The following is a 17,293-nucleotide window of genomic DNA, read 5'->3' on the forward strand; positions in this document are numbered from 1 at the left end:
GGTTACTAGGAAACCGTTCCTGAACTAACCAAAGACACTGAAGCCTCTCCTTGTTTATGGCAATTCATGTGGACCTAGCTGAATACACAGGGTGGCATGTATAGTTGTACTTTGCATGAATGTATATTTTAAGAGCACTGTAATTCTTGTATTGCTTAATGCTCTTCTAACATGGAAATGGCTTTGCTATATGGGTGGATTATAAATGCAAAGCACGTTTGTTACACCCTGGGGGTGTGCAGCGGTCAAGGGCCTGGATATTGGAGTCAATTAAGACTTAGGGTCAAAACGCAGCTCCACCACTTCAATTCTTTAAGTTTGTTTTCTCCTCTGTGAAATGGAATCATGATGCCTAGCTCACAGTTTGTTCATTTGGTCGTTCATTCATTTGTTCAATATTTATTGAGCACCTACTATAAGCCAAAATAGTTCAAGGCACGGAAAATATAATGATGAACAAGATAAAGCAATTCCTTGCTCTCATGGAGTAGTCATTCTAATGAAAGATGCAAATAATAAATAAGTAAAAAAGTTTATTTCAAACATTGATGACCTAGGAAGAAAGTAAAATAGGATCATGGGATAGAGAGTGGCTGGGGTGAGGAGGGGGGTATTAGACAGGGCAGTTAGTGAAGATGGCATTGGAGTCATAGAATTCAGACAGACATAGGAGAGGAATTGGCCACTGTGTGGAGGGCAGGGGTAATAGCAATTCAGGCAGTGGAAACAGCACATGCAAAGACCAGGGCATGGATGTACTTGGTGTATCGAGTCTGAGGAACAAAAAGCAGGCCAGTATGGGCTGACATTGGTCAAGCAATGGGGATAAAGGCAGTAAAGGAAGTTGAGAATTTAGGCAAGGCCCAGAGCATGTGGGATACTGTGTCAGGGAGCTGCTCCTACTACTACTGCTGTGAACATCTGTTGAACACAGACAAGGAGACAGAAAAAAACTAAGTTATCCATAAGCTAGACCTGATCACTGTTAACATTTAATTATTAACATTCTGGTATATTCCGGACCTTCTTAAATATATGTGCGCATGCAAACACACACATACACATACTCACATAAGAATGACGTTCTGGGACTTCCCTGGTGGCTCAGTGGTAAAGAATCCTCCTGCTAACGCAGGGGACACAGGTTTGATCCCTGGTCCAGGAAGATCCCACATGCTGTGGTGCAACTAAGTCTGTGCGCCATAACTACTGAGCCAGCACTCTAGAGCCCAAGAGCTACAACTGCTGAGCGGAAGCACCGCAACTACGGAAGTCCCCATGCCTAGAGCCCATGCTCCGCAATAAGAGAAGCCACCACGATGAGAAGCCCACACACTGCAACTAGAAAGGAGCCCCAACTCGCCCCAACTAGAGAAAGCCCACACACAGCAACGAAGACACAGTACAGCCAAAAGTCAAACAAATAAATCTTTAAAAAAAAAAAAAGGATGGAGTTCTGCTAGCTACCTTTAGTAGGTATATGTTGCCTCCCCAGTCACATTGTTAACCTCCTAAGGACAACACCTCCCCTCTATGTCTCACATGGTGACACATTCTGGGAAGCAATGAATACAGACTTAATAGAAGAAAGGAAGGAACTGTACAAGGCTTTCTTCATATTGCAAGTAGGGCATTTCTGCCACATCATTAAACAGAGATCGCTCACAAAACATATGCATTTATTAAATGAACATATATGAAGCACTTTCAATGCTAGTACAGAGCAAAAGTATGAACAAAATGTACCACTTACACACCCTCCCCCATCCCAAACCTAGCACTACACTCAGACCCAGAGCAGAAGTGCTTCTTCTTTGGATTGCACATTTTTTTCTAGCTTTGAGATATAACTGATGTGTAATTTTACATAAGTTTAAAGTACACACCATGGTGATTTCGTTGCATGTATGCATGCCTAATGATTACCACAATAAGGTTAGCTTATTACCTCCATCACCTCATTACCACTCTTCATGTGTTAGAACACATAAGATCTGCTCTTTTAGCAACTTTCAAGTATAGAGCACAATGTTGTTAACTATAGTCACTATGCTGTACATCACATCCCCAGACCATATTTACCTTATAACTGGAAGTTTATACTCTTTGACCACTATTTGCCCATTTTCCCTGCTCCCCAGACAGCTGTAACCCCATACTTTAGAGGGGCTTCTTTTGCCCCATCCCTCCCTGGTATGAGCATTGCACCAAGTCAAGGGCATATGCCTACCTCAAGGTGCCCACACTCTATTTTGAACCTCATACCAAGAGCATTTAAGCCTGGAATACCAATGTCAGACTCTTCCTGTTCTGCGCTATGGTCTACATCAAGAATCCAACTGATCCAAATGATTCTTTTTCTTGACTTATCCTGAAATGCTCCCTAATCCCCTTAGTGTTTCTTTCATGCTCCATCAGCATACTCTGAGCTGGGAGCTTTAGTCTGTAACCTGTGATTTGCAAGTCTGGTTTCCCAATAAGATTGTACATTTCTCGCAAGGAAGAACCATGTTTTAGTTATCTTTGTATTGATTTGCAAGGCATTTAGCAAAGTGCCATGCCTGCTCCCTGGCATCACTCTGATATAAAGTATTACCAGTAAACTTTCCACCACTGAAAGTCATCGGAAAGCCTGATGCTCCTCCAGCAAAATCACTCATCATTAAATCAACCTTCACAGGCAGCCTTCCTCCATTGGGTCTGGTGCAATCCACTGTGTTGAGTATTTTATGACCTGTGGAAAAATTATGTGGCATAAATACTCAAGGTGAAATCTTGAACACCATAGTTTGAAATCCCAGGCCAACAAAATCAAACTCCTCCTGTCGGATTCAGTTGGTTTTGGATGAGGATAATAATCAAGATCACAGATAGACTACTTTCCTTAGCCAACTATCTTCAGATGTTGAGCTCAAATGATGCAGGGGGGAAAATAACCAAATCAACACAAATCTCTCAAATTTTCGGAAATTCTATTTAATGACTGCTGGGGTAAAGCCATCTCCTCACAAGAAAAGCAGAAGTGTATGATTACATTACATAACAATATGTCAATATGAAAGTGAAACATTCAATAAAGGCAGTTTTGGAGATGTTACCATAGGGGAAATAAAAAGTATCTGTTCCCTTATGAAAAAAATCTTTGCACCTGTCACCACACAGAGTATGTTACTGTTAAATTTTTCTCTGAGTGACAGATTTTCTGAGATTATCTCAGTGACAGTCCATTTTCCTAAGACAGGGATAGAATATACTATATCTTATGGAAAATGAAGATGGAAGAAGAAGATGAAGATAGGATGGAACTTTGAATAGCTATCATTATCTTTCCTACCAAGAGCATGTTTCATTTTTCATTGCTGATGAAAATAAGAGAATACCTTTGTATTCCACGATAATGCAAGTGTCCATTTCAGGATGAACGCCATCCATCAGGATCATGAATCGGAGATTTTTGTCTACCTGGAATTTAATAATAAAACCAACAACTGTTTATGTCACTTTGGCTTTTTGTTCAATATTTGAGTAAATGGTCATCTCTTCTGGAAAGAAATCCCTTTTATTCAGAATTGGATTTATTATCCAGTAAAGTCATACCATTGATTTATGGAGAGAAAAACTACTTTTTATTTTAGCTCAAATAGAGGTTTATACAGTAATACATACTTGCATAGTACTACATATGGAAAAAGTAAGCCATTGTTTCTTCAGTATTACAGCAACTACCAAAAATTTACCCCCAGAAAATATAACTGAAAAGTGTGGAAAAAACACTGATATCTGACCTGCTGCCATATTCCAAATGGCACTACATTGATATTAGTCAACTGGACACCACTCTGATTCAGATTCCAAAATACAGGTCTTTCTGTTTTTCCAACATAAATGGGGATATCTGGTCTTCTCCCAGCAAGCTTCTTCAGTGTAGGATAACTAGGATCAGAAGGATGGGAAGTTTGAAAGGTGAAAAAATTACATTGTCTAGTATAAGAGACTCCTCACACCAACATGTTGACCAAGAAGCAAGGGACAGAAAAACCAGACCCTCCCCAGAGTCCAAAAAACAGGGTTTTTCCTCAAGGTTGACTGTAACAATGAGGGGGATTTCCTAGCAGATTTCTCTTTACTGGGAAAACATATCATACACCACACTGTGTACATCAAACCAGGAGTGCAAATTCCATTTTCCATCCTGATGCTGCTTTGAGCAAGGGTAGTTCTAACAGAAGGTACAAAGTGGAAAAGTCCTGCTCTTCAGCTTTCTGGTAGGTGAAGGTCTCCAGAATCTTCATTTTTTCTCACCTCTCAACCAGCAGCTCCCAATAAAAGAAAGGTCTTGGTCATAAAATGAGGAGAACCTATGAACTGCCCATCATTAGGGCAGTTCAACCATCAACAGATTGATAGCCACACAGTGGCATACAGACTGAATTATTTGTCCTTAAGGAGAGTCGGTTACCAGCTAGGCAAGACAGTAAAATTTAGTGTAGAAGAAAACAACATTCACCATTTGGAGTAATTCCAACTCAGTATACAATTAACCATCCGAGCACTTTTGAACATCTTCACAGATTGTCAGCTCTCATTTCTGAGCATTCATTACATCAAAGGATTATATACTACTGTAGGGTGTGTCAAAACTTGAATAATAAACAAAAGGCTGTTTAGGTAACATATATCAATCATGGTGTTAGGCATTCTCACTAGTATTTTATTTATGGTATTTTATTTCCTCTCACCAAAAAAAAAAAAAAAAGCTCTATGTTTGTTTTCAATAAATAAGAACACATACTCAGAAATATATGGCTAACAAATAGCAAATTGGTATTCAAATTCAGGTTTTCTTATCCTAAACTTAGTGCTTCTTCTACTAGAAGGCAATTTCAACTTAAATGAATATGCTGTCGGGTTTAAGAATCAGACTTGTGCATAGAGTATAATGTCAGGTGAAATAAGATATTTAATAAGAAAAGCATAAACGAAATCAGCATATCAGCACTTATTAACTACATTTAATAACTACTCATTAACTAATATTCAAGTTCCAGATCTATATTAAATACGTAGAATCTGGAGGGGAAAAATCAAGGATTCTTTGAATACGTCTTCAATCTCTGGGTTAAGCAACTAAATCTTCTACTTTAAGGGACTTTAGGAGTTAGGATAGGTTATTCTAAAGTCAATGTTTAATGCTTTGTGATTTTTAAGTTGTTGAAAATTCTCACTGGCATCGATAAATATTATTCATTAGGATACCCATGTGTGCTGCTGCTAAGTGGTTTAAGTTGTATCCTTCTCTTTGTGACCCTATGGACTGTGCCTGCCAGGCTCTTCTGTCCATGGGATTCTCCAAGCAAGAATACTGGAGTTGGTTGCCATACCCTCCCCCCGGGGGTTTTCTAGACCCAGAGATCGAAACCGCATCTCTTAATATCACCTATATTGGCAGGCGGGTACTTTACCACTAGCACCATCTGGGAAGCCCAATATAATACTCATATATTTACATAACAAATCACATTTGTTTGACTAAAGACTGTTTTCTAAAATACCCTGGGCTTTCCCGCTTGCTTCTCCCTTGGTGGCTCAGATGGTAAATGCAGGAGACCAGGGTTCAATCCCTGGGAAGATCCCCTAGAGTAGGAAATAGCAAACTACTCCAGTATTCTTGCCTGGAAAATTCCATGAACAGAGGAGCCTGCTGGGCTACAGTCCATGGGGTCACAGAGTCTGACGCAACTGAGCAACTAACACACAGGACCATGGGCATCTTTTAACAGGTACTACAAAGCAATCACTTAGTTTATGTGATACTGTTTTCTCTATACAATCTGCATAAAATTAGTTCCACATGGTGTTATTACACAATGCATGAACCCAGAACTTTCATAATTCTGCAGTTGTACATCTTTGGTTCCAGAAGCTTGCATGGATCAAAGGTATCACGCAGTCCATAGCAGATTTTTAATCTTAGCACAATATCCTAGCTGGTGATGTTCAGTTTTTGTGTATTGCAGGTAATTTGTTACTAAAGCAGCTAGCTACTTAAGTTTTTAGTTTCCTTAAAAAGAAGAGAGAGAACATATTCATGCCTTAGAGATCTCATATGCTTTCAACAGAAAATCAAGGGGCCGGTCAACCAGCAACATACTTCCCCTCATCATAGGCATTTCTATCAAAGAGTCTCCTTCATGTAAACTTTGTCACATAAAGTCACAGCAAAGAAAAATAAGGTGAAATTGCTTCATGTTAGAACAAGTGAGCAGGGCTGTATGTTTATATCAGCACTCGAGAGGCTGTGACACAAACTTCTAAATAAGGATGAAGAAGGAGGACCCCAAAATGAAACAAGTGGTTGGAAATCTGACCCCATCTCTTCTGGTAACCGTTCATTTGCAAATGGGTATGGTTTTATAAATTCAAGCTCCTCTTTCTCCTTTCCGTTGACGATTATAAATTAGAGGGAGGTGGGAGGGGCGATCGGGATGGGGAATACATGTAAATCCATGGCTGATTCATGTCAAAGTATGACAAAAACCACTACAATATTGTAAAGTAATTAGCCTCCAACTAATAAAAATAAATGAAAAAAAAAAATCCTGTGATCAACCACAATGGACATGAATATTAAAAAAAGAAAGTATATAAATAAATAAATAATAAATAAATTCAAGCTCCTTTTTCTCCTTTCTGTTGATGATTATAAATTCAAGCTCCTTTTTCTCCTTCCTGTTGATGACCTGGGTTAAGGAAATTTCAGTTCCTATCCTTCACATCACACAGCTGTGTTTTCAATAAAGGATGAAGTGGACTCAGGGTTCAAAAGGTGGGAGCTCATTGTTGTTGCAGTGCTATGAACCAAGAGTTGGCAAATCACAGCGACCTGCTGCTATAATCTATGAATGCCTTTTACCTTTTTAAATGGATGAGAAGGAAATCAAAAGGACAATCCTATCTGGTGACCCATGAAAACTTTATGATAATCACATGTCATTGTCCATAAATCAGATTTATTAGAAGACAGTCAGGCTGACTGAGGCCCATTTATGGCTGCTCTTTACTACAACAGCTGAACTAAGTCACCGTAACATCAACCATATGGCTTGTAAAACTGAGAAGAGTCACACCCTGTGTACTGGTCCCTGCCATAAAAGTTGAATTGAAAAAGGGAGTCGACATTCACGATCCTTAAACCTGGACTTGTTGTCAAGTAGCCTGAGGGTGGGAAGTGGAGGGTTAGTAACTCCTGTCTTCCTCCCACAATGGCCCCTTTTGCATTTGTAATGGTATAAAGCATGAAAATATCTTCCCTCATAGCTCAGTTGGTAAAGAATCTGCCTGCAAGGCAGGAGACCCGGGTTCGATTCCTGGGTTGGGAAGATCCCTTAGAGAAAGAAATCACAACCCACTCCAAATTCTTGACTGGAGAATCCCACCAACAGAGGAGCCTGACAGACTAGAGTCCATGCGGTCACAGGAGTCGGACATGACTTAGCGACTAAACCACCAAAGCATGAAAACACTTTAAACATTATGCTACACAAACATACACATTTATCCAAGTTAGTTCTCTTCTCATCAGCCCCACTGAATCGGCCTCAAATTGAGCAGGGATCACAAAAGAACCTGAAAACCAGTGATGCCATTACTGCAGCATTTCCTTCAGAGTTTAGGGCTCAGACTTCATTACCTCAGGTGGTCTGAGTGCATGTGACTGATGTAAATTAGGTCCGCGCGGCACAGCCTCTCCAGCCAATCAGATGGAGGCTCATGTAGTAACCACCATCCTCGGGCAAAAGCAGGACCCGTTAGCCAAGGGTCAAACACCATCCTCTTGTCCCCCAGCTTGAGGTCCATGCAGGCATGAGTAAGGTATGTTATCTGTCAGAAGACAGTGAGAATCAGAGTATTGAGTCATCACCCGTCAGCAACAATGAACTGGGCTGGTTAGCGGACAAGTCGCGTTGGAGAACTTTGCTCCTGAGCATGTTCAGTGAGGTGGAGACCTTTAGGTAGAAAACAACTCCCGGCACACATCACTGCTTTGTTAGGAAAGAAAGGCTCATGGTGGATTTCAGGTGTCAAACCAATTGATTCATCTAATTCTACTCTATCTAAATTAGCTCCTAAATGCTTATTTACAGTCTGCACTGCAGAGTATCTTTTGCCATCAGTCCTTCAAAGCACGATTTACAAGGAAAGGCAGTTAAAGATGTGATGGCAGATACTTGGGGATTTAATTGCCAGACTGGCTGGAAATAGCCACTGAATGAATGATGAATGATTCCTGGTGGGTTTGAGGCAGGAGACAGGTGGACCCTGGCTGGGCAGCTGGAGTCTGTCCCCTGTGGACACATAGTCCAAGACAAAGATAATAGCAGGAAGGAGGAGAAACTGAACCCTGTCCAGATAAGAGATAAAAAGACCACACCTTCTTCATTCTTAAGGTCAAGGAGACCTTCCAACTGCACACGCACAGTGAGGCTACTCAGAGGTCAAATAGGGAGGGACACCACCACCTAGTAAGTGATGTGGACCTTCCCGTAGGCCTCCTCACTAGAATCCACCTTGGCTAAGAGATGCAGGTGCACATATGGGAGGACCCTGAGATGAGCCAAACACGGCTCAGAACTAGGCCAAGCAAGACGACTGGCCGAAGGAAACCCCAAAGAAATGCCCCATGTAAGTGATTTCAACTACCACGATGGCGTGACTCTTTCTCTCTGAGCCCTCTATCTATTCACATGTACATCTCTCCTCCTAATAAATACTTTATCTGGTTCACTACTTTCCATCTCTTTGTTGACATTTATTTCTACAAAGCAGACAAACCATGGCCCCTGACCCTCGCGGTCCAGGGGCTAGGATTCGGCATTCTCGCCGCTGCAGCCTGACTTCGATCTCTGGTCGGGGAACTGAGATCCTGCTTTGAGTTGCTGCAGGCGAAGGCCACCTGAGATCGGGCTGGCATAGCCACGCAGCCTGGAGAAACAGAACTTGTGAGACTTTCTCTTCTAACTTACCTGCTGACTCGCTCAGGGAGTCAGGGTCCTCTGAGGATGGCTATCAACAATGACTAAGAAACTGGCACAGACTCGAGGATTCTAAATTAGGGCTTCACTCCCTTCCTCTGGTCTGGCACACCCGGAGGACAAAGGAAAACGCCCAGAGCAGAGATAAGGGGGTAGAAACTCCAGGGTGAGAAGCCAAAGCAGAGAGTACAGAGAGGTCAGCAAACCAAATTCAGGTGATTATGCCGCTTCTGGATAGGGTCCCATTTGCTTCCTCAGAAAAGTTAACAACCCATTTCCACAAGCTTCCCAGATACATCGGAAAAATTCATTTTGGATTGTTTAATTCTCCCAAACTACCAAAGCTTTTTCTCTGGAGGAAACTCTTTTAAAGGTAGGAAGTACACAAGGTTTGTGAAGATCTCAGGGTAACATGCAGAGATAGACAACTGGTCGTTTCATCTAATAGTGATTTGGAATCAAGGGAAATTTCTGAATTCCTTCCATATTTTTGCATGACTCTCTTTTGCGACCTCTGCTAAAAGGTTTTCTGCTTTGTTGTTGTTGTTGTTGTTGTTGTTTTTCTGGATATATTACCTTATAATCCCTGCCAAGTTCTGGGTGTTTCTAAAAAATTTGCTCAAGAGTTAAGGATAACTATACTCTAAGTCCTAAGTAGCCACATCCAAGAATATTCAAGGTAATATAAAATATACATATATGTGTGTGTGTGTGTATATCTTAGTTTTATTTTTGTTTTTAAGATAATTATAATTTAATGTTTCCTTACCTGCACTTCCCCAAAAGCCAAATCTTCAGGAGGTCTGGGCTCTGAATCCCAGGGGTTAGGAGGATTCAGTTCTAGAAGCAAAAGTTCATTTTCTTCACTCTCTTCCACAACTAGAACCAAAGGGGTATGAATCTGAATTAATAACAACAAAATGATGTTTAAAAAGCATCACTGAAATAGAAATGTATGGCTCAGGTACTCAGAGTTCAAAAATCAAAGGGAATCAGAAACAAAAAGCAATGCTAATTTAGGTCAAGCAATATCTACTGAGATGAGGGCTGAAGACTGACACCCATTCATTCCTTTTATTCATACTACACTTAAGGAGCTCATGGAATCTCAGGTATGTCAGGGATGTTTTATGTCTTAAGTTGAGTGCTGGGCACATGGTGGTTTATTATTTTTATATCTTTTAAATACTGTTTAAGAATTTAGTAGAAGCATATTAATTAACATTTTCCTAATAAGAGTTATCAACTTATTTAATAACAAAACAACTGGCTTTCTTAATAAAATCAGAAATACACAAAGGACATTTAATATCACCACTGTTATTAAACCGTGTCCTTGAAAATGCAAACAATACAATAAAGATACATTTTATTATTATTTTCAGGCTATATTGTTGCTGGAAAATCATGAAATAGAAAGAGTGCTGGATTTGGAAACATCAGGGTGGGGATTGTGACTGGGCTGCTTATTATCAACATCCTGGGCTGCAGTTGCCTGATCATAAAATAGAGTTATGACACATACTTCATAGAGTTGTTGTAGGCAGTAAACAATATAAAGATCCAACAGTGTCCAGCACTATGCCTGGCACAAAGAAAGCATTTAATCAATAATAATATTATTATAGCAATTATTTTATCTTCGAAGAATGAAGAGTTAAAGAGAAAGCTCAGTATTGACAAGACTATATACTATTAATAACAAATATCAATTCAAAAGTACAAAGTATTATGGGAGATTCTCAGAAAACTGCATTGATATCCACTTGTAAGGATTTTCCTTCTTTAGAATTGTTCTCTGTTAGGAAAAGCAGGAAAAGAAATGTGTGTGCTCAGCTGCTCGGTCGTGTCTAACTCTTTGGGACCCCATGAACTGTAGCCTACCAGGCTCCTCTGTCCATGGGATTTCCCAGGCAAGAATACTGGAGTGGATTGCTATTTCCTACACCAGGGGATCTTCCCAACCCAGGGACTGAACTCATGTTTCCTACATCTCCTGCATTGGGAGGTGGATTCTTTACCACTATTGCAACCTGGGAAGCCCCAGTTATTAAGTAACAGTTATTAAACAGCTTTAATATTCTAAGAGAGGGTGAAAAAGGAAGGGCTTTCTAACAACGGTGCTGTACAACTGATTATTTAAGTATTCTAGTTTATTATCTAGTTTATTAAAGACACAATGAGACATTTCCGAGTGCCTGAAAATAGAATACAAAGGGAGGACTTCTAAATTTAATAGCGATGGGAACAATTCCAGTGGAAAATCTGAATATATACAAATGTAAGATGAAAAAGTTCTACCACCAACAAAAACTGGCAAACACGTTTGGAAAATATATTAGCATCATACATGAGGAACAAGCTTAATTTAAAACAACAGTGATGCTATTTTTTTATTCAAAGGAGAAAAGTCTGAAAAACTAAGAATGTCTCAAGCTGGTAAAGTATGAGGAGAAAGGAGAGCTTATTAACTAGTTAGAGGGAACAAAAATTGGGTCATTCTAAAAAATGGGCTGTAATGCAAATACATATTAAAGAATGGATGAATGAATAATGGCCTCATTCATTCATTTAGGACCTCAAGTAAAGAGGACGAGGTTAACCGTATTTTTTAGTTCATGACACATTATATTCAGTCCAAGCAAAGCTACTTACTTACTTATTTATTTACTATTCCCTTTATCTGTTTCCCATTGTTATTTCTCTCTCCTTTCCTACAGGATTATCATTTGAATGCTCGTGCAAACTATGCATTATATTTTATGTGTACATTTTACTTCATATAAATGGTACTGGGTCTCCAGTCTGTTTCTTACTCTTTTTCACTCAATACTCTGTTTTTAAGATTCTTTCATGTTGCCACATGTACATCTAGTCCACTTCCTCTAACTGTAAGTTAGTATTCTGTGGTTTACCACATTTTACTGATTTACCCTCCTTATGGTGGACCCAGATTCCACCACAACAAGATTTCTCTGGTGCATACACAGAAGAGAGACTGATGGCTCACAGTGTATGGTCCATAAACCTCCTCTGACTAGTCACGGTTGGATTATTTTCTAGCCTAGCTGCACCAGCCACACCTCCGCCACATGCATGAAGATTTTTATATCTTTGTATCTCTGACAACATTTGGCAGTTCCTTGGTTTATTTTTATCAATAAAAAAACCCTACAGTAACATCTCATTGCTTTGGTTAGCAGTTTTCTGATAATTAATGAATTTAAGCATATTTTCATATGCTTATTGACCTTTGGGGATTCTTCTGTAAAATGCTAGTTGATATCCATTCTTTATTTTTGTATTGAGCTTCCTATCCTTTCTTGTCAATTTGCTTTACTTAAGGGAATAGCAACCCACTCCAGTATTCTTGCCTGGGAAATCCTCTGGACAGAGGAGCCTGGCAGGTTACAGTCCATGGGGTCACAAAGAATCGGACAGGACTGAGTGATTAACCACTTTCTCTTTCTTCTTATATGTTAGATCATATTCCCCTGTTGGTTGTAAATACAGAAAAATAATCACCCAAACTATTATATGTCTTTGTCTGTGTCCTCCATTTACCAGAAATCTTTAGTACTGATGAATTCATATTTACCAGGGTTTTGCGTGTGTGCGTAGGCAGGGAGTTGCCTTTTAAGCTGTACTTTTGAAATGTTGTTTGTCAGGAAGTCACCAATCTCTAGGTCACAAAGATATTCTACACTTCTGTTACTTTTACAGTCTTACCTTTCTCATTTAGGTTATTAGTCCCTGTGGAGCCCATCTTTACGTTAAGGTGTACAAAATGTTAAATATGGATAAATACATTAATTGGGTGTATGTGTGAAAGTCGCTCAGTCATGTCTGACTCTTTGCAACCCCATGGACTGTAGCCCATTAGGCTCCTCTGTCCATGGAATTCTCCAGGCAATATGCTAGAATGGGTTGCCATTTCCTTCTCCAGGGGATCTTCCTGACCCAGGGATCAAACCCAGGTCTCCCACATTGCAGGCAGATTCTTTACCATCTGAGCCACCAGGGAAGCTCCCCCCAAAATACATTGATTAGTCAAACCCTTTTGCCAGTAATGCAACTATCTTACAAAAACAATTCCAAAAACAGAGAAGTTCTTAAGCATAAAGATCACAGTTTAGGTTTTGAAGGTAAAAAAAAAAAAATCTGTGAACAGCATAAATGTCAACAGCAGAGAACTGGCTAAATAAATTAATATTTAATGTAGGCATACTTAAAATTTTATATATATATATATATATATATATAGAATCTGACATATTATGGCTAATGTAATATTAACAAGACAAAAACAGGATACAAAAATAATATATAGCATAATTATAATTAGTTATAAAAGTATGCCTAAAAAGATGACTGAAGATGGGACTAGACTGAAAATCAACAAAGAAACAGAAGATTTGAACAACGCTATAAACCAACCAGATCCAAATACAGAATACACATTCTTCTCAGGTACATGTGAAATATCTCCACAAACCACTACAAACCATATGTTAGACCATAAAACAAATGCCAATAAATTTAAAAGTTTCAAGTCATATAAAGTATGTTCCCTGACCACAATGAAATGAAATTAGATACCAATAAAAGAAGAAAGTTGGAAAATTCAGAAATATGTAGAAATAAACAATATACTTCTAAATACAAATGGTCTGAAGAAGAAAATCACAAAAGAAGTTATAAAATACTTTGAGCCAAATAAAAATGAAAATATAACGTGCTGAAACTTATGGAATGCAGCTAAAACAGTGCAGTGCATAGAAGGAAATTTACACCAGTACACATCTGTAATTAAAAAGAAGATCTCAAGTAAAAAACCTAACCTTCCATCTCATGAAATTAGAAAAAGAGGCATAAACTAAACCCCAAACAAACAGGTTGGATGCATGAGACAAGTGCTCAGGGCTGGTGCATCCCAGAGGGATGGGATGGGGAGGGAGGCGGGAGTGGGGATCGGGATGGGGAACACATGTAAATCCATGGCTGATTCATGTCAATGTATGGCAAAAACCACCACAATATTGTAAAGTAATTAGCCTCCAACTAATAAAAATAAATGAAAAAACACACACACACAAAAAAACAAAACAAACTAAAGGAAATATTTAAAAGTTAGAGCTAAAATAAACAGAATTGATACTAGAAAAATAAGAAAAAATGAAAACAGGAATATGTTCTTTGAAAAGATTAACAAAATTTTCAAACCTTCAGCTAGACTAATAAAAGAGAGAAAAGGCTCAAATTACTAAAATCAAGAATGAAAAAGGGGATGTTACTATCAACTTTACGGAATAAAAAAGAATACAAGGAAATATTATGATTATTATACATCAACAAATTGATAACCCAGATGAAATGAGAAATTCCTAGGAAGACTCAAATTAACAAAACTGACAAGAAGAAATAGAATACCTGAGAAGACCCAAAACAAATAACGGGTTTAATTAGTAAACAAAAACCTTCACAAACATTAGTCTAAGCCTAGATAGCTTCACTGGTGAATCTGGCCTAATGACTAAAGAAGAACCAACACCAATACTTTCATAAACTCTTCCAATAAATAGAAGAGGAGGGAACACTTCCCAACTTACTTTATGAGGACAATCTTATTACCCTGATCCCAGGACCAGACAAAGATATCACACAAAAGGAAAACTGCAGACCAATATTCCTGACAAGTTTTGTTGCTGTTGTTTAGCTGCTCCGTTGTGTCTGGCTCTTTGTGACCCCATGGACTTCAGCCCGCCAGGCTCTTCTTTTTTGCCTAGGAAAGAATACCGGAGCAGGTTGACATTTCCTACTCCAGGGGAGCTTCCTGACCCAACAGGTTGCCATTTCCTGCTCCAGGGGATCTTCCTGACCCAGGGATCAAACACATGTCTCCTGCATTGGCAGGCAGATTATTTACCGTTGAGTCATCTGGGTGGGAATCCTTACAAACATAGACATAAAAATCCTTAACCAAATATTAGCAAATACAATTTAGCAATATAAAAAAGAATTGTAGCCATGACCAAGTGGGGTTTATGCCAGCTTGGTTCAATACAGAAAAAGCCACAGAGGCATAAAATAGATTAGTGATTGCCAGGGGCTGAAGGAAGAGGGGAATGGGAGTGACTGCTAATAGTTATAAGGTTTCTTTGGGGGATGGTGAGAATGTTCTGGAATTAGAGAGTGGTGGTAATGGCACAATATATGAAAATATTAAAAACCATTGAGCTGCACACTCTAAAAGGGTGAATTTTATAGTACATGAATTATATCTCAATTAAAAGAAGGAGGAGAAGGCTGGGGAGAGAGAGGAAGGGGACCTCAGTGACAACTGGAAGAAAAGATACCTAAACAGAGGTTGTCTTGAGGTGATGGGAGTATAGGTGAGCATCTTCTTCCTTGTACTTTCCTGACTTCTACCTTTTTAATGATGATCATATCCCATGAAAGAGAAGGATGGCTTGGTCTCATGTGAACTGAGATTATTCAATTCTATGATTTATAAATAATAATTTTTTGTGGTAGGGAATCACTACAACATTGGTAGCACTGAACTGAAAAGTGGACTCGGTTAAAATTTTCCACTCTCTCCGCATTTCCTCACTGGGGCAAAAGCTGAAAACTTCAGTTTGTCTTGTTACCACCTGCCCTCCACTGGCCTGCTGTCACTCCTGGCAAGAAACCCTCTACATCAGTTTTCACCTTCGATCTATTTTCCATTTGATCAACTTTCTGCTGAGTGGGAAATCCCTTCCTCTTGCTCCAAAGGTCCAAATCACCGGGGAGATATGTGGATTATTTAAGACATACATTAAAAAAAAAAGTCTTTTTTTTATTGGAGTATAATTATACTCCAATAAACTTTACAATAAGACTTTCCAATAAGACTTTACAATGTCATTCTAGTTTCTGCTGTACAATTAAGTAAATCAGCTATATATATATATATATATATATATATCTGTTGCTATATATATACATCTCCCCTCCCTCCTTCCCACCCCACCTCCAATCCACCCTTCTAGGTTATCACAGAGCACCAAGCTGAGCTCCGTGTGCTAAAGAGCAGCTTCCCACTAGCGGTCTATTCCAAAAGACTTCCAAGTTTTGTAAAAGCCCTTAAGCAGCTATAAATTTATGGGTTACATACTCATTAAGCTGATAGTCTATTGTCCTCTAACTTACACAGTTTAATAATTTCAAACCTTTGTTTCTTACCTGTTTTCTGCCAAATAAACTTAACAGTATTTGTATAGTGCATGTTACTAGCTCTTGTTAAGAAGCAGTCTGCAGGTTTCCTAAGCTAGCTCAACAGACATGGAGTGGGGCTTACTGGCAAAAGAAGCTAGTGGTTCCAGCTATCCTTTTGAGGGACGGGGGAGGATGTACTTGCCGTCAAAGGAATTAGCAACTTTCCCCAGAATAACCTGCTGTCACATCTCTTTGGGGGTGAAGAGGAAAGGACATGCACCTCAGTGACAACTCTGCTCTGGGAACTGGGAGAATGCCTTGGCAGGCCACACCCTTCTTTAAAAAATGATTAGGAGTTGGTCTCACCAAGACATCACAACAGTGGCCCTAGTATCCTATCCCATGTACAATAATTCTAGTCTGAAAAAGATGTAGAGCTGGTATAAACAGTTTCCAGTCTGGAGGTCCAGGCAGGAAGCCCTCCATTTAGCTCCCTTACAGATAACCAGTGTTAAGACTGCCCTCATCCACACTGCTTATGCATATACATTTCTCATAATTGTGTCATACTATATGTAACATTTATAATCTGCCTTTTTGCTTTATCTATCAAAAATCTCTAATTATTTTAATTCCTTCAATAGTATCACTTTTAAGACACAGTGGAATTATTTTTAAAGTTTCAATTGTTTTCAATTTTTCTCTTTAGATAGTATTGCTATGAATGAACATTCTCATACCTATATCTTTTGACATTTCAAGGATTATCAAGATCTTAGGACATAGCCTTGGATGTGGAATTGCCGGGTCAAAGGGATGCATATTTTTCAGTGTGTTAGGAAACTCACTGGAGAGTTTTAAGCAGGAGAATGACATGAATTAATTTTGATTTTTAAAATATCAGCCTTGTATACCTGAAGGGTTCCCTGGTGGCTCAGACAGTGAAGAATTCACCTGCGATGCAGAAGACCTGGGTTCGATCTCTGAGCTGGGAGGATCCCCTGGAGGAGGGCATGGCAACCCACTCCAGGATTCTTGTATGGAGAATTCCATGGACAGAG

The 17,293-nt window shown here is 39.2% G+C and overlaps 1 protein-coding gene across 4 annotated transcripts in view; it reads right to left on the bottom strand.

Moving 5' to 3' along the window:
• LOC110150686 (cytidine monophosphate-N-acetylneuraminic acid hydroxylase) overlaps window positions 1-17,293 on the bottom strand; it is a 293,016-nt gene that overhangs the window by 22,476 nt on the left and 253,247 nt on the right. For all 4 annotated transcript variants that reach the window (XM_070456245.1, XM_070456243.1, XM_070456244.1 and 1 more), the window contains 5 exons: window positions 9,802-9,911; window positions 7,691-7,881; window positions 3,786-3,933; window positions 3,381-3,462; window positions 2,597-2,734 (listed from right to left, as the gene is read on the bottom strand). In XM_070456245.1, the coding sequence (XP_070312346.1) occupies window positions 2,597-2,734; window positions 3,381-3,462; window positions 3,786-3,933; window positions 7,691-7,881; window positions 9,802-9,911 (669 nt within the window). The remainder of the gene's footprint in view (window positions 1-2,596; window positions 2,735-3,380; window positions 3,463-3,785; window positions 3,934-7,690; window positions 7,882-9,801; window positions 9,912-17,293) is intronic.

The sequence above is a fragment of the Odocoileus virginianus genome, chromosome 27 (assembly GCF_023699985.2).
Source record: "Odocoileus virginianus isolate 20LAN1187 ecotype Illinois chromosome 27, Ovbor_1.2, whole genome shotgun sequence".
NCBI classification, from domain to species: Eukaryota; Metazoa; Chordata; class Mammalia; order Artiodactyla; family Cervidae; genus Odocoileus; species Odocoileus virginianus.